The sequence below is a fragment of the Paramormyrops kingsleyae genome, chromosome 22 (assembly GCF_048594095.1).
Source record: "Paramormyrops kingsleyae isolate MSU_618 chromosome 22, PKINGS_0.4, whole genome shotgun sequence".
NCBI classification, from domain to species: Eukaryota; Metazoa; Chordata; class Actinopteri; order Osteoglossiformes; family Mormyridae; genus Paramormyrops; species Paramormyrops kingsleyae.
The window spans coordinates 13,426,875-13,445,981 of record NC_132818.1 but is presented as its reverse complement, the minus strand read 5'-3'; the positions used below and the strand labels follow the sequence as shown (position 1 = coordinate 13,445,981).

Sequence of the window (19,107 nt, the reverse complement as noted above, 5' to 3'; positions counted from 1 at the left end):
TGTTTCACTTCCTGTTTCCTGCATGGAAAAGTTCTATAAGGGAGGAAAAAAGATGGGAAACTCCTGACCTGGAAAGATCCTGGAGTCAGATTGAATTATATTTATATTTACATGAATAATGTAGTAGTGCATGTTTATTGATCCCTGCTTGTTCATCATTAATAAATCATGACAGTTCATGTATTCAATTCAGGAACTATATTAGTTAATAGTTAACTAATTAGTTAATAATGGTAAGGCCACTTGAGGGGGGCAAAGATTACTTAACTAATTTACTACTCAAGAGCATCATGAACTAATATAGGTTTCCCCAGGAAATACATGAACTGTAATGATTGATTAATGGTGAATGAACATAGGATCATTACTTAACAAATACTTAGTTACTGGTTAATTAATGCATTAAATAAGCGTGTACTACTACATTATTCATGTTCCCTCAAGGAAAGTGTTACCGCTAAGGTGCTGCTAAAGTTACATCGTTCAGTGACTGCATCTCTCTGGAAATCAGCTGCGGCCACACCCAGAGCTGCAATTTGGAGTCTGTAAACACCCTAACGCACTGATTGAAACGAGATCCTCTAACTTGCATATAATCAGAAATCCCGAAGAACAGAGGTGATTCTTATCAGAATCACAAATCTGACTTGACTGATCTGTCCACTGTTATTTTATCGGGCAGTGAAGTAATTCAAGGTAAGTATGGTCCCCAGGGTTAACCCCCCCCTCCCCCCCAACCCCAACCCCATTGCCACCATCACCCTCCCAAGACCAAAAACATTCAAGTCCAGATCAGACCCAAGCCCTGAAGCAAATCACTTCAATGGGACCCCCATGACACATACCCCCTCCCACCAGGACCCAGACCCCAAGCAGACTGCCTAGGGCAGGCTGTAGACCTCTGATCTGAGGAGCATCATCAGAGTGTGGGGACCTTAGCAGATTAATGCAGCAGATATCTGACATACATTTATAAGCTGACAGGCCGGACCGGCAACGCCCCGAAAGCGCAGCGTCCATGCAGTCATTCTCGAACATCAGGGGCAGTTTTGGGGATGAGGTGGGGGGGGGGGGGCAGTGCCCCATGATAACATGTATGGCCCCCCTGCGGCCCCTCTAAGCACATTTTCTTGATGCACTCTTAATGCAAGTTCGCTGGGTGATCAAGCTGCTTCAGTCAGTGACAGAAATAAATAATCAAGCTTGCGGCAGCAAGGCAGTCTAAACAAGAAATCAGAGTGACTTACATATTTGTAAAAACTAAAACGTGACTGCAAGCATTGCACAAATAACTTATGGTTTTTCAAATTTGTCATTTGCTCCTTAATGCTTGGCAATCTAGCAATATCTGCAGTACAGTAACGTCAAAATACATCTGGTCCCCCTAATAGAGTAATGAGCCTCAGTCTGCTGAACACTGTGTTCCTGAACACCTGATCTCAAGCGACGTGGGGAAGTGCTGAGCCCTGTAAGGCACTGTCAACCAGAGAAGCTTGTCCAGGGCAGCGGGGAAGGGGGTCACCGCTCAGCCGAAGAGACACATTACCGGCCATCACTCAAACTGTCAGGCAGCTGCTATTTCTCTGGTGTCTGGGGGTGGGTTGATTCTCAGAGGGGTCAGCAGTGCTCCCGGAAGGCTGACGCAGTGTCACACTTTGCTCGCTGCTTGTCGATAGTCATGTGACCAGCGGGAGATCCACACGTGTGAACTTAAGCATAAGGGCATCCGAGCCAGGGCAGAACAGGGACGCCGTTTTGGTCAGTAACCTGCATTATCCACCACCACGGACTCGGCTCCGCACCTAGCTCTGCTGTCTTCTCGTGATTGCTCATCTTATCTTCAGTGGTTTATCTCCGTGCTGCAGGCAGGTGAGGCTAAAGTTCAAAGAGGTCACCTATTGTCCCAGCGAACTGACCTGATTTGCAGTCATCCGCTCATTCTTCCATATGGAGATTATGTAAGGCAGGAACAAAAACCAGGTAAGGGGAATCCAGTGGAGTGTGATCCGGCGACACCCCCAGCCCCCCCGGCTAGCTGACAGTTCCATCAATCACAGACGATGTCAGTGACCTCAACAAGTGGACAATCAATATTTCTTCACTCTTTCATTTCTAACATCACGGGCTGAATTGAATTCATTATTCATTCATTATATCCCTGGAATGAATTTATATACTGAAATTCAACAACGAATGTTCCCGTTGAAATACCTGAAGCAGCCACGAGGGGGAGCACTCACAAGCACGTGAAGCATCTCCAGAATTCATTGTCTCTTAAATTTAAACCTTAAAGTTATATACAGACATAATACGTCAACCACAGCCAGACCTTTGGAACTAAGTTAAGCAAAAAGTAACAAAGTCAAACACCATGAAGGGTAAAACACTCCTTGTGCACTTTTTTAGAAATTATAAATTTTAAAGGATGTTTACAAATCAGAGTGCGAGGCAGCTTTTAATCACAAACGAAAAACCAGGTCTGCATAAGCAGCGCGGCAAGCTGACAAAGTGCATAATCATTAGAGAATCCAGTAAATGATTTGAAATTTACTATGCAAACGAGATGATTTAATCCTCATATCAGCACAAAATTTACAAAAGATCTCCAGCTTAAATAAACAAAGGGATAATCACTGTGGCATCATGTAAAAGATCTATCACCAGGCTGAGTACACAGCAGTAATATGCATCGTTCGGATTGGCTGCAGCGTTCATCTGCCTGTTAATTCGCTAGTAAGCCCACCAGGTAACCATGACAGGCTGTGTATTTAGTGCCAGTCGTTTGGCTGCCTCAGAGATGGTTATCTTTCTCTCCTCGGCTGTCCAAATAAAGTGAGGGGCAGTTCTCATACCTGGACTCCATCTTTAACCTTCCAGAATTCCTGCCATATCTGAGAGATGAGCCTCTTAAAGTGTATAAAGCTGCTAGAATGTCCATTGGTTGATAGAGGTTGATCAGAGGCGGTTTCTGCTTAGGCAGTGCCACCGTGTGGCCGAAAGAGTGCGCCTTGGGAAAGGGAATTGCCTGGGGTCACCCCCCCCCCCGACTCCCAGCTCCTTTCAAGCCCGATCTCACAGAGCATGAAAAGGCACAGAGACAGTAATCCTTAACACCCCAGGCCCATGTGGTTAATGAGGGCCACTTAAGTCCGCAGCCAGACATGTGAGGGTGGGGCCCACAGAGGAGGGGGGGGGGGCTTGGGACCCAGTCACATGCTCTCCCATGTAATGAAAATCATATTGGTGGCTTCTTGGCGGGTTGGCGTGAAGCCCCAATGCACTGGTCCTGCGCGCCACAAATAAAGGCGTGTGTGCGGATGCTAGGAGTGGAAAAGTAGCTTATTGCTGAAATGGGACAATCAAGAGTCACTTTCGCCGCCCACACCCAGATGTTTCACAAGCTACATAAATAATTAGCAATTAGAGCCAGAAGATCCCAGCTAGCTGGTTCGCAGAACATGCTGCTTTAGCATCTCCTAAATAAGGAATGTGTATGTTTCATTTTTCGTGTAGTGACTGTTTATGGCCAGCAGGGGGCCATAACCAAAACCCCAGGGGCCCCATACAAATGCCGCTGCCGAGTAAACGTTACAAACTGCTATTAATTAAATAAGCTCCTTGAACATGCGATGAGATGCAGGGGTGAGGGAGGTACATGCAGTTTACCTGCAGAGACCTGCACCTTTCTGACAGCTGTCAGGGCTACCACTGCAGACTCCCAGCTTTGGGACTGCAGCACTGTTTGGGGTGATTCTCCTCAAATGCCCCAAATACAGATGTTGGCGTGTGATGCCCCTTTGGGGTGAATTGTGAAGACCATCTGGTCTTGGGACCATTCTGGAGACCTCTCAGAGGTGAAATGCAAACGGTCAAGCTGCCTGCTGAAACCACACTCACCCACCCCCAAAAAAAGGATTTAAAAAAAAAAAAAAAACAGGAAAAGGCAAGAAAGAGACAGGAAAGATATGGGAGGCGGTGGAGAAAGGTCAGGAAAGAGCTGACACGATTGGAGGCTCGACATCAGCGGCGTGGGGTTTGAGCATAGCAGACAGCGTCAGTCTTATCCTATCAGGTACGGGGCTGTGCAGACATCCGCCGTAACTCAGATCATCCAGACAACCGTCAAAGCAAACATCAAACACCCCGCTGTTGACTCACCATTCCTGAAAATATTGAAAGTATTATGGTCATTAGAAGCCAGTGCAACTCTATCATTAACTTTCGAAGGCTGACTTCAGAAGGCATTTGAGCTTTAATGACGTGCAAGTGTTGTTAAATGCAGCAGCTATAGGATCTTTAGCGTAGGTAGTAGCAATGACGGCAAATATCATTCATCCGTCTGACGTTAATTGTGCTGATCCTGTCATAATTTGTGTATCAGTTGTAGGAGTGAGTTCGAGTGGATGGTGTTAGTAAAACTTACGCGGGTGTTCAGAAGGGGTCGGTGAAGCCTGCATCGGGATCACCCAGCCAATCTCCTAGGGGGGCAGGGCCCTTGCTGAGATTACCTAAAGCGAGGAGGAGGGTTATCAGCCGCCGTGCACGAGCGGAGCGCCAGAGACGCGCGGCGCCCAGCCTCTATTCGGACTCTACGTGCATTTCGCGCAAGTTAAACTTTTGTTTAGTTGCAGGAAGAAGCGGAAAATCTCTCTGCACCTGGTTTAATGACTGTAGAAATTCCCGGAGGATTTTTTTTTGTTAAAAGGGAAGTCTATTTTCTGCCCTGAAAAAGACCTTAAGTAGTCTTGTAACTGTACAAAGCTTGAGTCTCCTGGACCCGAAGCGATCATAATGTCAGATCTTTCTGTGAATGATCATCTTGAGGGAATATTGTCAGATTTCGAAGGTAGGTAAACATACCTGAAATGACAACAAAAACAGCAAGAAATAATGATAATAATTCACTTGATTATAATGGTGCGTAAATATATAACATATACCTACTGTTAAATATATATTCTTACGCATGGTGTGATTGTAAATATGCCGTTTAATGAACACAGGCTTAGTGCAATCACATCAGTGTTTCTCGTTTTAACGTAAAATTAGTGAATTCAGTCCGGTTTGTAGATGCAGTGTAGTAACGACCGCTGCTTTAGTAAAAGCGTGGACGCTGGACGACACGGCTCTCCAGAGCAAACCCCCGACTCCTCTCATGTATAAAGTAATCAGTCCTGCTGATTTCGTCCAAAGTATGGTATCTAACACAGCGCTTTCTGGCCAGATTTTCTATTAGTGACACAACTGTAAGCATGCATCATGCCAATACATAGTTTACAAACAAAAAAATGAACAGTTCTCGTTCTTTCCCGCAAAGTTGCTGCTTAGCGCTGCATTTTGTAATCTGTAATAATCTATTTTGATACAGTAAAGTAAAAGAAGTTGCTTAGATACTGATTTCCAGCACTTATACAGTATTCCAATTTCTGTGACCGTACCTGCTTAGTATATGGATTTTAATTTGCTCTTTCCGGAGTGGTCAGATTAAGTTACTGGGTTCATATATCCTGTTTATACAATGTGAATTTGCTGTGTTTTACATTCTTGAGTTGCAGTTTAATTGACTTCCGAGAAGTGAGTGTTTTTGACTCCATACATCTGTGCTCGAGCTTTTTATATCTCCGGTGCTCGTATATACTTCGAAATCTGGCGAAAGCCCAACATCGCCTAAAGCTAATTAATCAAGCGTATATCTTTGTGGTAAAGTGCGTGCTGTAAGTTCCCAGAAAAAAGAGAGAGCAGGCTGGTCTTGAGAAACGCGATCTCACTGAAATGTAGGCTATGGATAATCGCAGGAGAACTGCATGACTTAATCTTAAAAAGCACGCAGATATTAATTGCATTAAGTGCTTGATTGTTTATGAGACTGTAAACTTTTCAGCAGGGCGCTTAAAACGAGTGGCAGGGCAATTTCCGAGAGTAGCCTAATTTAAAGGCCCTGTTAAGTTTAACGGGTCTAAATAGCCTACCTCATTCTCACTGTACGTCTTTCTCTGTTTATTTTCTCTGCAGTGGTAATTAGGGCCTGTTTTTCAGGTTAAACTCAGGATATGGCTGCACACAGTATACATATTTTAGGTCATGATTTCTGTCATGTTACCTGTAGCTTGAGGCGGTTTTCGGAAACTTTGTTTACAGCACAGGACTTGAGAGGAACTGTAATTTCAGATACTCTGCTAGGTCAGGTGAAAGCGGAGAGATACCAAACGTAATAAACGCTCTTGCATGCGACAGTGCGTCACATCTGATGATGTCATCCCTCGGTCGTGGCTCTCTGCCAGTGTCGTAACACGATGTTTCTCCTCAGAAAGCTGTGTGATTATTTTCAGTTTCCGCACTCTCATTAGCATGCCACTTCGCGTTATCAGTCGAAATGCTGGAGCACATATATAAAATATTATAACGTGGGCTTTGTGTTTCTGAAGCGGCCATCTAATCTTCTTTGTCTGCAGTATTGGCTTTAGCTGCTCAAATGCATTTTCTGAACCTTTAAGTCTTGTTACTGGTATAATGAATGTTTTGTTGTAGACAGTGAGAGGGGACAGAACCCACTGCCTAAGCGACCCTGTGGTCACTCTATAATAAATACTCCTCCTGTGATGGTCCCCGTAGGACTTACTTCTATGTTTATGAAGACTTTGACTCAGTTGGCTGCTCTGTCAGTAAATCATTACAGTCACTGGTCCTTAACATGAACCCAGTTGCTTTCCAGGACAGGCTGGGGTGGGTCCCAGGTGGGTGCTAAGCCAGGGACGATAGCGGGAACCCCATCTTGCGGTTCTCTATTGATGGAGTGTTTGAAGGGGCCTTAATCAGGGTCTCTGGAGTGACAGCACTGGTGGGTTCGCTGGACCATACGTTGGAAAGTGAGGAGCCATCTGGCCATGCTGACGAGTGGCACTAAATCAAAATGGAGACCTGGGTGACGGGCCCTCACTGCATTCCTATACCCCCCACCCCTGCCCCCCCGAATTCCAGTTCACGCAGGAGGCTGAAGGCAGCTGATCTTAAAGGTGGGGAGGATTCTTATAGGTCCCTGGCTTAAGTTCAGCTGTCTGAATGCTGCCTGACAGTCCGCCGGAACTCCCTGGTCCTGGGTCTCCGTGGCGACCTGCCTCCTCTTTTTTTGCCGCCCTGCTTGGGATGCCTGTTCCGTTTCCAGGATTTTTGTGGTGAGAAAAAAAACAGGTCAGGTGGTTTCCCAGAAAATGGCAGGGAGGGGGCAAGATGATTACAGGCCTCTGGGCTGTGGACTCACTTGCCTCCTGTCCCCAACCACAGAGCATCATTTATGTTCTTACCTATAAACAGGAAAACAACACGGGGGGGGGGGGGGGGGGGGGGACGGGACACTTAAAAGCAGAAAAAGGAAAAAACTAAATCTCACCGCATTAGTGGATGGGGGGGGGGCTATCTTCCCTACTTCAGCTGTCTGAGTATTGCTCCCCCCCGGGGGGCTGTTTTTTTCAAAAAGAAGACTGATATGAGCTATTTGCACTTGGGCGACCAACAAAGACTCCGGACAAGTGCAAAAACCTGACTGGGCTTCTGGCGGGGGGGGGGGGTGGGGGTTGGTGGTTGACGGTGCTGCCATTTCCATGGCAACGTCGCGGAAACGCTGGCTCAGAAGTTCAGTTCCAGATGTGCCGCACGTCTCCGCAGGTGAGCGATTCCTGCCGCCGGGTGGTGGGGTCGTCACCGAAACACCTGGGAGGAATGCGGGCCCTGGGCTGGGGGGCGAGTCACGACCCGTCCAGAGGCTTGCACACCAACTGGAAACAGCTCCGATCCCCCCCCCCCTTCAAAAAAAAAAAAATCAGCAGGGGACATGCATTACTCAAGCCAGAGGCTCAGCAAGGCGGGGAGCTCATTAGAGTTGCGGCACTCTCACTCCAGGGCCCCCGCATTAACTGGCCTGGGGGGCTGCTGGCTGTAATGTATGAAATAACCACCCCCCCTCCATTCACCACAGGCAACAAACTCCTGATTTCCATGGCCTGGAATTAGTGGTGGTGTCAGATAACAGTTAAAGTAGAGCTCTGGTAAAGTCACTTGGTCTCTTCGCTAGAAGTTGGAGTCCTTCAGCCTCATGTCTCCAAGAGCTGACCCCGTACAAGGCTGACCCCGTACAAGGCTGACCCCGTACAAGGCTGACCCCGTACAAGGCTGGCACAGGACTGGGGCTGCTGGCCTCCTGCAGGAGGGGGAGCCGGACCGTCTGAGATGAGAGTGCTCATGTGCGGGAATGCAAGGTTAGAGTACTGTACCTGCTCTCAAAACGATCAATGACAGAAGCACACCCTCCACACCTCCGGGGGCAGACCCAGCTTCGTACAGCAGCATGGTCGAGGAGCTCGGCGTGCATTTGGTTTCTACGATTCCCCCACAGACAAAGCGAGGCGCCTCTTGTAAACTGAGATGCCATGCCAGCCCGAACCTGCGGACAACGGCGTGTTTGGTGGTAATTACGCCCCGGTGTGGCCCATCACCTGATACCAGGTTCCCCCATTTTTGCATCACTTGAGATAACAAGTCCTCGCTTGCTTACGGCCATGCTACGGAGCCGTTACCGGGGTGCCCCGCTATGAACTCGTGCTGGGGCAGGAAGCTGAAACTGTACGTTCTTCATAAGCCTGTCTGCCGTCTAATCGTCCAGAGCGAGCATTCAGGGCACTGCCTGGGTGTGAACAGTGAGCTGGAGGATGTCCATTTGTTTCAGAAAAATTATGAAGAGCACAGCAGAGTGAGTAAAGGCAGAGTACAAATGGGTAGAGGCAGAGAACAGGAAGTGCACAGGCAGAGAACAGGAAGTGCACAGGCAGAGAACAGGAAGTGCACAGGCAGAGAACAGGAAGGGCAGATGAGCATTTATCATACATTAAATTCAGAGGGCTGTCCCAGTCTGCAGAGAGGTTGCATTTGCACAGACCAAACACTGTGGGTGCAGTACAAGGTTGACTGCATAAGTGTGCAAAAAGAAGCACAGCCGGGGGGGGGCATGTGGGTGCCCTGATGGAGTAAGAGAGCAGCCTGAGAGAGGCATGATGGGATTGGGGACACATCCTCAGCCTGTTGAAGCCACACCTTCAGGGGCCTGTTTACTGTGTGACCACTGATAGGCTTGGTTTTCATGCCTTTTGTACAAACGTGTGTTTGAGTGAGTGGACCACATTAAGCAGCCACGCCCAAATGCCAAACAACGTTTCCCAATCCCTCACCCCCCCCACACCCCCCTCCATTCAAAAGGCTCTGTCTGGCTGCTGAGAATTTCATGTGTGTGTCCCAGGCTGCACATTGTTGCCCTGCTGGAATCTTGGGTCGGCATGCGGGCTGCGGTAATCCAACCCGTCGACCCAGGACACCCCAGCGCTGAATCGGGTCTTTGTGCTGGAGGAAGAGCAGCCGTTTCCGACAATGGAGCAGGGCTGAAAGGCCGTGTTTGCTGTCGGCTGCCCCCCCCCCCAGACTGGGGAATGCAGGTCTGCCATGTTCAGGGCATGGGACTCCGCCCCCACCCCCAACTCTGCCAGCGCCCGTCTTGGGGAGCCGTGGACATCCCAACACTGCCTTTAATTAGGATGCCCTCTGAGTCCGTCTGAAGCCCAGAATGACTTCAGATGTTCAACTGCTTCATCTTCAGACGGCTTAAGTAATGATTCTAACAGTTAGAATCTGCCCAACTTCCTTCGAGTTCAATCATTAAAAAAATAAGATGCTCTGCTGATGTTTTATTCATCTCTGAGTCATATCGCTGATTTTCCATTTTGCAAACTCCTCGCGCCGCAGAGACCCTGACGGTCTGCGAGTTAATAAAGAAGCGAGGTAATATCTGCTCCATGGCCCTGAAAGCGTTCGGGGTCGTTAAAGGGAGATAAGAGCAGCTGCGGCACTGAACGGAACAATGACTCTGCCAGAAAATCTCAGGCCTGCTGAAGACATAATCAGGCTGCCTTCTGGAGGGCGGTGAACCAGCCTTTTCTTTGGGAAACGCCGGCTTTCATGTATCCCACATTACAGGGGAATGACGAATGAATGCTAGGGACTGTTTAAACTTCACAAAGCATCTGAGTGCTCTCTGTCCACACCCAGTTTGCGCTTTCGGAAAGGAGTTAACGTTTAACCTCCGTCGTACTGTGCTCTCTCGCTTTCCCGAATGGTTCTTCTGTTTGTAATACAACAAAATAATATTTTTTCCCCTCTTGTGTCTGAGTAGAGGTAAGGTAAACCACTACAGCAGTCTTTCCCGATCTGGTCCTCGGGGCCCACAGATGGTCCATGTTTTTGCTCCCTCCCTGGTCCCTGTTAGACATGTTAGTCCATATTACTGGTAGCTGGGAGGGAGCAAAAACATGAACCGTCTGTGGGCCCCGAGGACAGGGATGGGAAACACTGCACTACAGAATGGGGGACATTTTTGTTAAAATGGGAACAAGGTCAACCACTGGGACATACACACCCCTCCACTGCAGATTTATGGATCTGACATCTGGCATTGTACTGATGCTCTGTATATCTGTATATCTTCAGTGTAGAACTGGGAATTAACGCAGTATGAACTGAGATTTTCCCATTGCACATAATGTGAAACGCCGTGATGATGCTGGACCATCAGGAGATCTTCATGGCGATAGGCCCCAAACTTAGAGCCAGGGGCTTCTCAGAGCCGGATGGGGGGGGAAGGTCTTCACAGGTGACTCCTTCATCCCCCACCGCCGCTCCTACTGGGGGGTGCGGTCACAGCCCTTTGGAGGCCATGGGGCCAGTGTATGCAGTGAGAGAGATCAAACGGCCTCCACCAAGGGAGGAGGGGGAGGGGGGGGGGCAGAGTTACTGGTTACAGCCGCTGCTGTGAAAAGTCCGGTGGAGCAATATGACTCTGATCCATTTAGCCAGGAGCAGCGCTACAGTGACATCACATTTTTATTATTTAATCATTACACGGTAACGACAGTGCATCAAATTTATACCCAGGAATGCATCACGTCAGAGGCTAAATAATTTCCTTAAATTGGGTTAATACTTTGATGATTTGCACTTAATGAAAGTTCTTCTTAGGGTAGTTTTGTTTTCTACAGGTGGCATGGGGTGCTGGGGGAGAGAGGAGCATGAACTGTTAACGAAATCCTCCGTTTGTCTTCACAGCGCTGAAGAGATCCTTTGACATTGAGGATGTGGACGAGATCCCTGCTTACTCTCCTTCCTCGAACCTCAGCTCACCTTTCAGTCCAAGTCCGGTCCTCAGCAAAGCCAATGATGGCCGAGGGCCGGCTAATCATGGGCCGCCCTCCTACCAATCACGGATCAGCGTCGGTTCAAGCCCCGCCCAGAGTCCAGTCATGAAGAGCAAAATGGTGACCAGCCTGTCGTTTAATCGCGGGACCATTGGAGTGGTCAGGGCCAATGGCAACACAGGTTCTGGAATCACCCGTGTCTCATCATTCCAGAGCAGATTCAACCCAAATGGCTTTTTGTCCTCCGGCCCGGGAAGTGACAATGACAGCCTCCACAGCTCCTCCTCTAGCCTGGACTACCAAGGCACCTCCAAGGTCAGCTCATTGGCCAGCCCTCCCCAGAGCCCCATAGGGGTAAGCGAGTATAAGCCCCAGCATCTGGCCAACCCCGCCCTGAAGAAGTTTTCCTCGCATGGCAACGTTTTCCACTCTGAGGTGGAAGCACCCACCCTCCTGGCCACAGAACCCGTAGGTGTCAACCATGGCTCTATGCCTTCCCTGGACCTCCAGATCTCTGACAGCAGTGGGAGAAGAAATGCGGGCCCCCTGGGAGTGAGGTATGCTGGCATGGCTCCCACTTGGGGTTCCAACCCTCTTGGAAGGGTTCCATCATTTTCGTCCAGCCCCCAGCCCCCCAAACCCAAAGAACCGGCCCGGCTCAGCAAGTTCCCTCTGGACCTTGATAGCTTGGTGGCCAAACCCCAGGTTCCACTCCTTGAGGCTACCCCGGCACCAAAACCGGCCCCTAAGCACAATGGGAATCTGATCAGCCCCTCAAACACACCCATCATTCCCACCCACACCCTGGATGCTGTCCCCCCATCTCCGGGGTCCCTGCCCGTCCCCAGCATCAGCGAGTCCCCCGTACCCCTCTCCCCAGCCCAAACCCCGCAGCTCAAGCTGGTATCGCAGCCCCAAGTGGTCCAGCTCTCCCCCGACCCAGCGGCTCTGACCCCAGGTCCTGGCCCGGATGTGCTGCAGGATGCCGGGGAGACCGTGGGCTCCATCCTTCAGAGGATCGCCTCCTTTACACCGGCCAGCGCCGTGGGACTCAGACCCAGAGAGAGCAACCGCAGCAACGGGGTGCAGGAGCAAGAAACGGCTGTACATCTCCAGCAGTTCCAACAAGACGGTAAGATCCATACTCTCCATCCAACTCTCCAGTATGGATGAGCCTTTAAACCAATTAAAGCCGTTAAATATCAATTAACCATAAAAAAAACTCATTAAAGATAAATTAACTGATTACGGTCATTAAATATACATTAAATAAATCTGTAGCACTGGGATAATCTGTATGCCTGGTGTTTACTCAGTACGGAACCACATCTGTGACAAATGGAAGGTGACAAATGAACTAGCTAGGTAATTAGCAGTTTGCTAACTCCTTGATCAATGAGGCTTCCAGCTGTGGTGTCCTGGCTAGATGGATCACTGTCACCTTTCCAGGTTGTATCTTCAAAGCCAGTAAAAACAATGATGGAGGAACTTCCTGTCATATCAGTGAACAGCTCGGTGGAAATAGTCATGGCGGTGGCAGGGAGATATTGCTTGTGTGTGGTGAACCCAACTTGGCCGCGGCATAATTGTTTACCGTTGGCAACACTGGCTGATCGCGGTTGGCTTCCTGTGCAGCTGGGCCTGTCCGGTTATCCCCCACAATTCAGTTCACCCTCAGGACGTTCAAGAGTCTCATCCGCAGAGGTGAAACCTGCAAGTGCCAAATGATTTACGGCCCGTATCAGATCAGCGAGATGTAAATGCTACTGCGGCCTTGTGTTTACCCCCTGGCACGCCAGCTGCAGGCTACGCAGGATCGACGGTGATGGTCTCGCGGTTTATATGGCGGTTCATGTACAAGCGGTGGCAAGAAACCTGAGATTTGTTGCACATTATAGTTGAGACATCTTCCGCTGAAGGCATAAACAGACTGGCGTGTGAGTGGAGCCACTGCCAGAGTAATGTACAACAAGGACCCGGGGCTAACCCCTAGGCTCACCTCCCAAACATATTTTTATAATATGTTTTCACATGGAAAGGAAATAATGGAACGTGCCATTATTTTCCAAAAGAAGCGGGTTTGTATCCTGCTGGAATGTATATTTTCGTGTGATGATTGTGTTTCCAGTCCTGTGCTCGTTAGATAGCTGCTGAATTTAAATAGTTACGGCCAGTCGGCCACAGTCAATGTTGTCAGGACCCTTTGTCGGCCAGTCCGATGCCTGCATGTAATTCACTGTTTTTGGAGGCTTTGTTTTCTTTACCAGATAAAAACTCAGTGAAGGGGCTACATGGCTTCCCAGAAACAGCCCTCCCAGCATTTTTTTCCCCCATTTCTTTTGTTTATCTTTGGGGGTCATGCAATGAAAGGAAGTTGATTCTTTTGCCGGCCTGAGAAAGCTGTTATCACTGCAGGGGTCCTTAATTTGATATGTTCATTGAAACAGACTCTCTGCGGCACTCTATGGTACAATCACGCGGTCTTGTGGCGAGAGGTTGAACCGGTCGAAAGGGTTGCCCATCTGGATGCTGATGGCTGACCCGGGTCCCGGCGCTGAGGGTGGGCCCCTGGCTGTTTGTTACTGGGGGCAGGAAGGAAATGGCAGCGGCCTTCACAGCCGGGAAACTTCACCTTGTTTGGACAAAAATAAGTGCTCAGTTCTGTGTTTGGAGGACAGAGACGAGGCTGTTAGGGGGCACTGGGTCCCTCCACCCACTTAAAGGCGCTCGTGCGGCTGTTTGCCTCAGCCGGTCTGGCTGCTCGTGAGAAGCATCGTTACTGACGCCTGTGTGGCCCAAAGGTTGGGTCAGCCCGGCGGTCATGCCCGGCGGGGGCGCATAGGTCAGAACGCCGCGGTGTTTCCTGAGATAACGGCGGAAACGGGCTCCCTGGGTGGGAGCTGAGGGCCGAGGCCCCGTTTTTAGCTCCGGGTTTCCCGTTTTTAGATCAAACGCTGGCGCACGACGTACGAAGACATGAGCGTTCATATGTCAGAACGGTTTTCCCTGAAAAATGAAATGAAGGCTTGGAAAGCTCCGCCGGTCGTTTTAAGACAAACATTTCAGGAGCTGGAGGAGAGGAAACATCTGGCCTGCGAGAGAGGTGAACTTACACCCCTGCGTTGGGCTTTGGGCGTGAGGACCGAAGGGGGATTCCTGTGAGGCGGGTATGAAACCGGGGAGACGAATCACGGCAGTCGCTTCAGAACACTCTCGTCTCCTTCTTGGGGGAGGATTAAACGAAATGCCACTTCACACTCTACGTGGAATCCAAGTGCTGATTTACAGCACGGCCCTCGGCAGCGAGAGACGCAGCTGCATTTGTCTATTTATCATCTAGGGGGCGCTGCGTGGCCCAGTGGGTTAAGATGATGTGTCTGTGATTGGACGGTTGCTGGTTCAAATCCCAGGGTCCTTGAGCAAGGCCCTTAACTCCATCTACTCCAGGGACTGGCTGATCCTGCTGTCTCAGTAGTATCTCACTTTACATAAATGAACTTAAATGTAAATCACTGCTGCACTGCCAATGTGACCATTGTCGTCCATCCTATAGCAGGATCAAGGGTCTGGACTCAGCTGTAGAGCCCGTGCTCCAACTGGGCCGTGATCCCTTCCTCTCTGGGTGTCTGAGCATCCCGTTCCCCCGTGTTTTAATTTGGCTGGCAGCGAGAGGAGATGTACAGTGATTTTTCGGGGGGGGGGGGGGGTGTCCCTTATCTGATGCTCCGCCTCCCAACAGGGCCGTGGAGCTCAATGGCCCACAGAGATTGTTTTTGTTTTTATCTTCATGGAAACTCAATCAGCCATCTGATTACCCAGAAGACAGTCGACCTTACAGAACAATGACTTAATGCAGCAGGCACCAAGTGCCCCTTTTAAAAGAAGATAAAACCTGAATGTGATTAAACTGGGGGGGGCAATAGCAGAATACCAAAGCTCAGCTTGCAGCCCCCTCACACACTGATGAGCACACCTCCTTAAACCAAGCGTCACAACACTTAACCTAAATTGGGTCTTTTTCACAATAGTATGACAGAGGATGTAAATGTTTATTAACAAAAAGGTTAGACAGATAAGGGCCAAGAAATTTCTGCAGATTTACTGTTACTCTTGAAACTACATTCATCTCAGAAACATCTCACGTCTTATCGGCGTTCAAAAAAATAATCTAGGCCATGACTCATTAATACTTGCATACGTGTTTCATTTGTGGCCACATTTCAGGGTTTTTTTTAAGCTAACAGGACTCCAGTCGTCTCCCAAACCGTTTATGATGTACAAAATCAAGACGTTTGACAGAGATAGGGAGGAAATTAACAAAACGCACATGAAGGAAACAAGAAGACTGATTAGAAAGCTGTGTTGTTCAGTAATGGCTGTAGCTCGGATTTGTGACTGATAAAATAAATAATAAAATTAATAGATTAGAAATTCACAGAAGGGCTGCTGCCACTTTAAGAGAAACAAGGACACAAAAAACATCTTTGAAGCTGAAGAAAAACACATTAAAGGTGGAAACATCTGAAGCTTCTTTCTTCCTTTTAATCTTTCTCTCAGAGCGGCGATGTTTCCTGAGGCACGATTAAAAGGAGCCGCTTCCGCACGCCGTCCACTTTCTGCGGAATTCACCAGAATGCCGTCCGCGTATGAACACACGACGGCTCTCCCGTCCGCGTTCTCCGCCTTAAAGCTCTCTTCCCTGTAACTAACGTCACCTTCCCCCAAAACAAAATGGCAGCCAGTTACAATGTTATAATTCCCATCAGGCACAGTAGTGAGAGCTGTTGGACCTTAGGGGGGCCCAGCCAAAGCTGACACCGTACTTAAGGGCATGACCCCAACAGGAATAAGATGAGCTGAAATGAAATGAAAATGAACACAGGGCTCCTGCGATCTGGAAAAACCACGTTAAATATTCTATCCCCTTGGCAAGTGGACTGAAGCGAAGTGAAAAGATATAAGAAATGTGACCGATAAAGATCACTGAGATATATCACATGGGAGGCTGCTGTAAACACGCTTGCTGAGAGACACTGACCAGCTAAAGCCTGTATAGAGCTCAGGTCTGCTAGGGGAATTAAAACAGGCAGAGTGAGTGGCGGCCCCCCAGGACAGGGTCCCTCTCATCTCCCCCACTTTTTTCGCTCCTCTGTTCTGAACCGCCACCGGGGCCACGCCGTTAGGGCGTCGGGAAACACCAGAGAGCAGTTTACTCTAAAGCGGCAAGCTTTTTTGCAGATGTGCAGCCTGGTGCAGGCTTGACCACTCTCCGGGGTCGTCCTACATTTCAGAGCTCAGCCCCCCCCCCCCCCAGTTAGAGGTTTGGGACGAGCGAGACTCGGATCTCACACGCTGGGGGTATAGTGACTGAAGCTTTGCCTGTCTGCCCGCTCCTCGCAGGCTGAGATTTACTCGCGATTCCTGTCTAAGCTGTAACAACGTTCTGGCTTTGAAGGAGGCTTAGCTGCCGTTTCAGTGGGGCTAGCCCGCTCCCCCCCCCCTCTTTGTATTGCCCCCACCTCTTTGTGCCTATACCTCCTTCCACCTCCGTTTCATCCCCCTTTTCCCCTGCCCCTCTCCCCCTCGCTCTACCTTTCCGCTTGTCCCTCCCCCGCACTCACCCCCGCCCCCTTCATGTTTGAGCCTGTCCTGAACATACGGGGGGTTCCTCTCTCCTTGTACAGCACACTTTATTTTGGATTTAATTACAGTGATTTAGAGAATAAATTCTTCACCAGCAGATGTTTTAAGCTCCTCCCACCCCCCCACCAGCTCCGCTTCCCGTTAAATATTAATTTCTTCACCCGTTCATGTTGTTGTCTGTTGATGTTTTTTCTGTCCTGGGATTTGTGCACGAATCTGTTTGAAAATGTGATTTATGTTCCTCTGGACTCGTCAGGAACTCTTCAGTGTGTCGACTGGCAGAATGGGAATGAATATTTCATTACTGATAGGAATTGAAGCATATTTCTTTCACAAATGGGGCAATAAAAACAATAACAAAAGCGACAGCAATAACAATAATGATCTGTCTTGACAGGTAAAGCGCTCAACGACATTTTTTGGATCTGTGCATAAGTTCAGCTGCTGCTTTCCTCGAAGAACTTCTAGTGTTTGAAGCATTACTCCCGCATGATTACATGGCAATTACAGCGAATGAAATTCCACATTTAAACCTCACATTTAAGCGCTAAATGTTATTTACAGTACTTGCACATGTTCCAACACACAGCCAGAAGGTCTAATCTCTAGGCCCCCATTTACAACAGGAGCATTACATTGTGTGCCGGTGCGCTGTGTGGTTTGGCTTGCAAACTGTCATTGTTCCCGGACCGTAATGTGCGCTTTGGGTGTTTCTCGGAGCCTGATCTGCAGTGTTTTGTTGCGAGGTAGGCTTCGCGTGAAATGCCTGTAGTTGCGAATAGATTTATGGTTGGCCAGCGTCCTTCAACACGGAAGATTGATCCCAGCGTCATCTCTGGGTTTTGTGACTTACAGCCCAGAGCAGAGTGTGGTCTCAGAGATATTTTTGTGCTTCAGGGCGTGTGGTGATGTAGCTCTAGGCGATGCAGCAGAGGGTCCTTCTCATCTCAGCTGAGCCCGAAGGTGGCAACCCGACCTCTCCCTTGACCTCTGACCTCCCCCCCCCCCATTCCTGGTCATTCTATCATAGGCTTTTCACACAGGTGAAGATGTTTCAGTCCATTTCCTTCAGTGATACTTCAAGAAATCGTTATATGCAACCAGACAAAAACCGCCTTTTCTATTCCTTGTTGAGGTATATTAGATTTCCAAAAGCTTTTGGGTTTGCTTCATGAAGAAACTGTTCCAAAGATCTTAGTATAGTGTAGGCCAAGAGTCTGTACTTTATATTCATAATGTTAATCAGCTAATAGTATTGCAGCATATTAATTAGTGTTGGATATTGCGTTATTGTACAGTAGTTCCAGCTGTGTTTTTTTCTGGTTGAGATTTGGTTAGCTGGATAGTGTCATTTACTAGTTGGTCCATGCATACCAGCTGTGGCACCACTGGGCTCTGGCTGCGACGGCAGCTGGGCTCTCTGAACACAGACATCTGCTCCCAATACCCGGGCCACCGTCGGAGATTGTGGCCACGGAACCCATCCGGATGATGTTTCCGGAACATGGGGGGCGGGATGCGGAGTGTCGGCGGCCTGGGGGTGTTCCTATAAAGACGTGTCCTCACATCTGCCATACACATCTTGACTCGATCGCCGTTGGGTACCGTGCTCTGAGATTAAAAATAACTCACTCGGTTTAACTAAGCGGGACCCGCAGTGGGTTCGGTCTTCAGAGGATGGGCTGCCCCCACCCCCCCTACTTAATGACGAGGCCAGCAGAACCTTAATGACCCCCCACCCAGCATATCTTGTTAAGGTTCCTTTTTCTGAAGACCGCCCCCTCTTCAGGACACGGCAGTGGTAAGTGCTTCGTGTGCCCTGTCAGGGCCATTACGGGCCAATAAAGGGTGATTAACGACAGCGAGCACAACAGCAGGCATGTCTGTGCGGATGAGAGTGACGGAGTGTGAGGAAAGGAGTGATTTAGTGCAGGGGTGGGGGGAGGCAGAGTGTTTATCTTGAGTGGGGCCGCCTTTGAATCGGGTCTTCATGGAGATATGGGCCCACTGCTGACAGCCCCTCTGGATTCTGCCACGTTAAACGGCAGCGGAGGGTGAAGACTGTCACGCTGACAAGACCCCGGAGCGAACCACCCTGATTCACTGAGTCCGGGACTCACGTAACGCACATGAAAGCTCCTTTCAGTCCCAGCCACTGGCACTGCAGATCACCCTCCCTTGCAAAGCACAGTGGAGATTGGGGGGTGGGGGGGAGGGTACAGGGGAGTTGGAC

General features: G+C 49.2%; 1 protein-coding gene and 1 long non-coding RNA gene across 2 annotated transcripts in view; one reads left to right on the top strand and one right to left on the bottom strand.

The window, feature by feature from the left end:
• Window positions 1–3,422: 3,422 nt before the first annotated feature.
• Window positions 3,423–6,226, bottom strand: LOC111849172 (uncharacterized). The gene is made up of 3 exons (XR_002839472.2): window positions 6,101–6,226; window positions 4,424–4,508; window positions 3,423–4,163 (listed from the first exon to the last, which is right to left on the bottom strand). It is a non-coding gene; the product is annotated as an uncharacterized lncRNA (long non-coding RNA).
• The window catches only part of septin12 (septin 12), a 50,066-nt gene continuing 35,509 nt past the window's right edge, over window positions 4,551–19,107 (top strand). Inside the window, exons 1-2 of the mRNA XM_023821814.2 lie at window positions 4,551–4,846; window positions 11,143–12,363. Coding sequence (XP_023677582.2) covers window positions 4,792–4,846; window positions 11,143–12,363 — 1,276 coding nt within the window. The 5' untranslated portion in view covers window positions 4,551–4,791. The remainder of the gene's footprint in view (window positions 4,847–11,142; window positions 12,364–19,107) is intronic.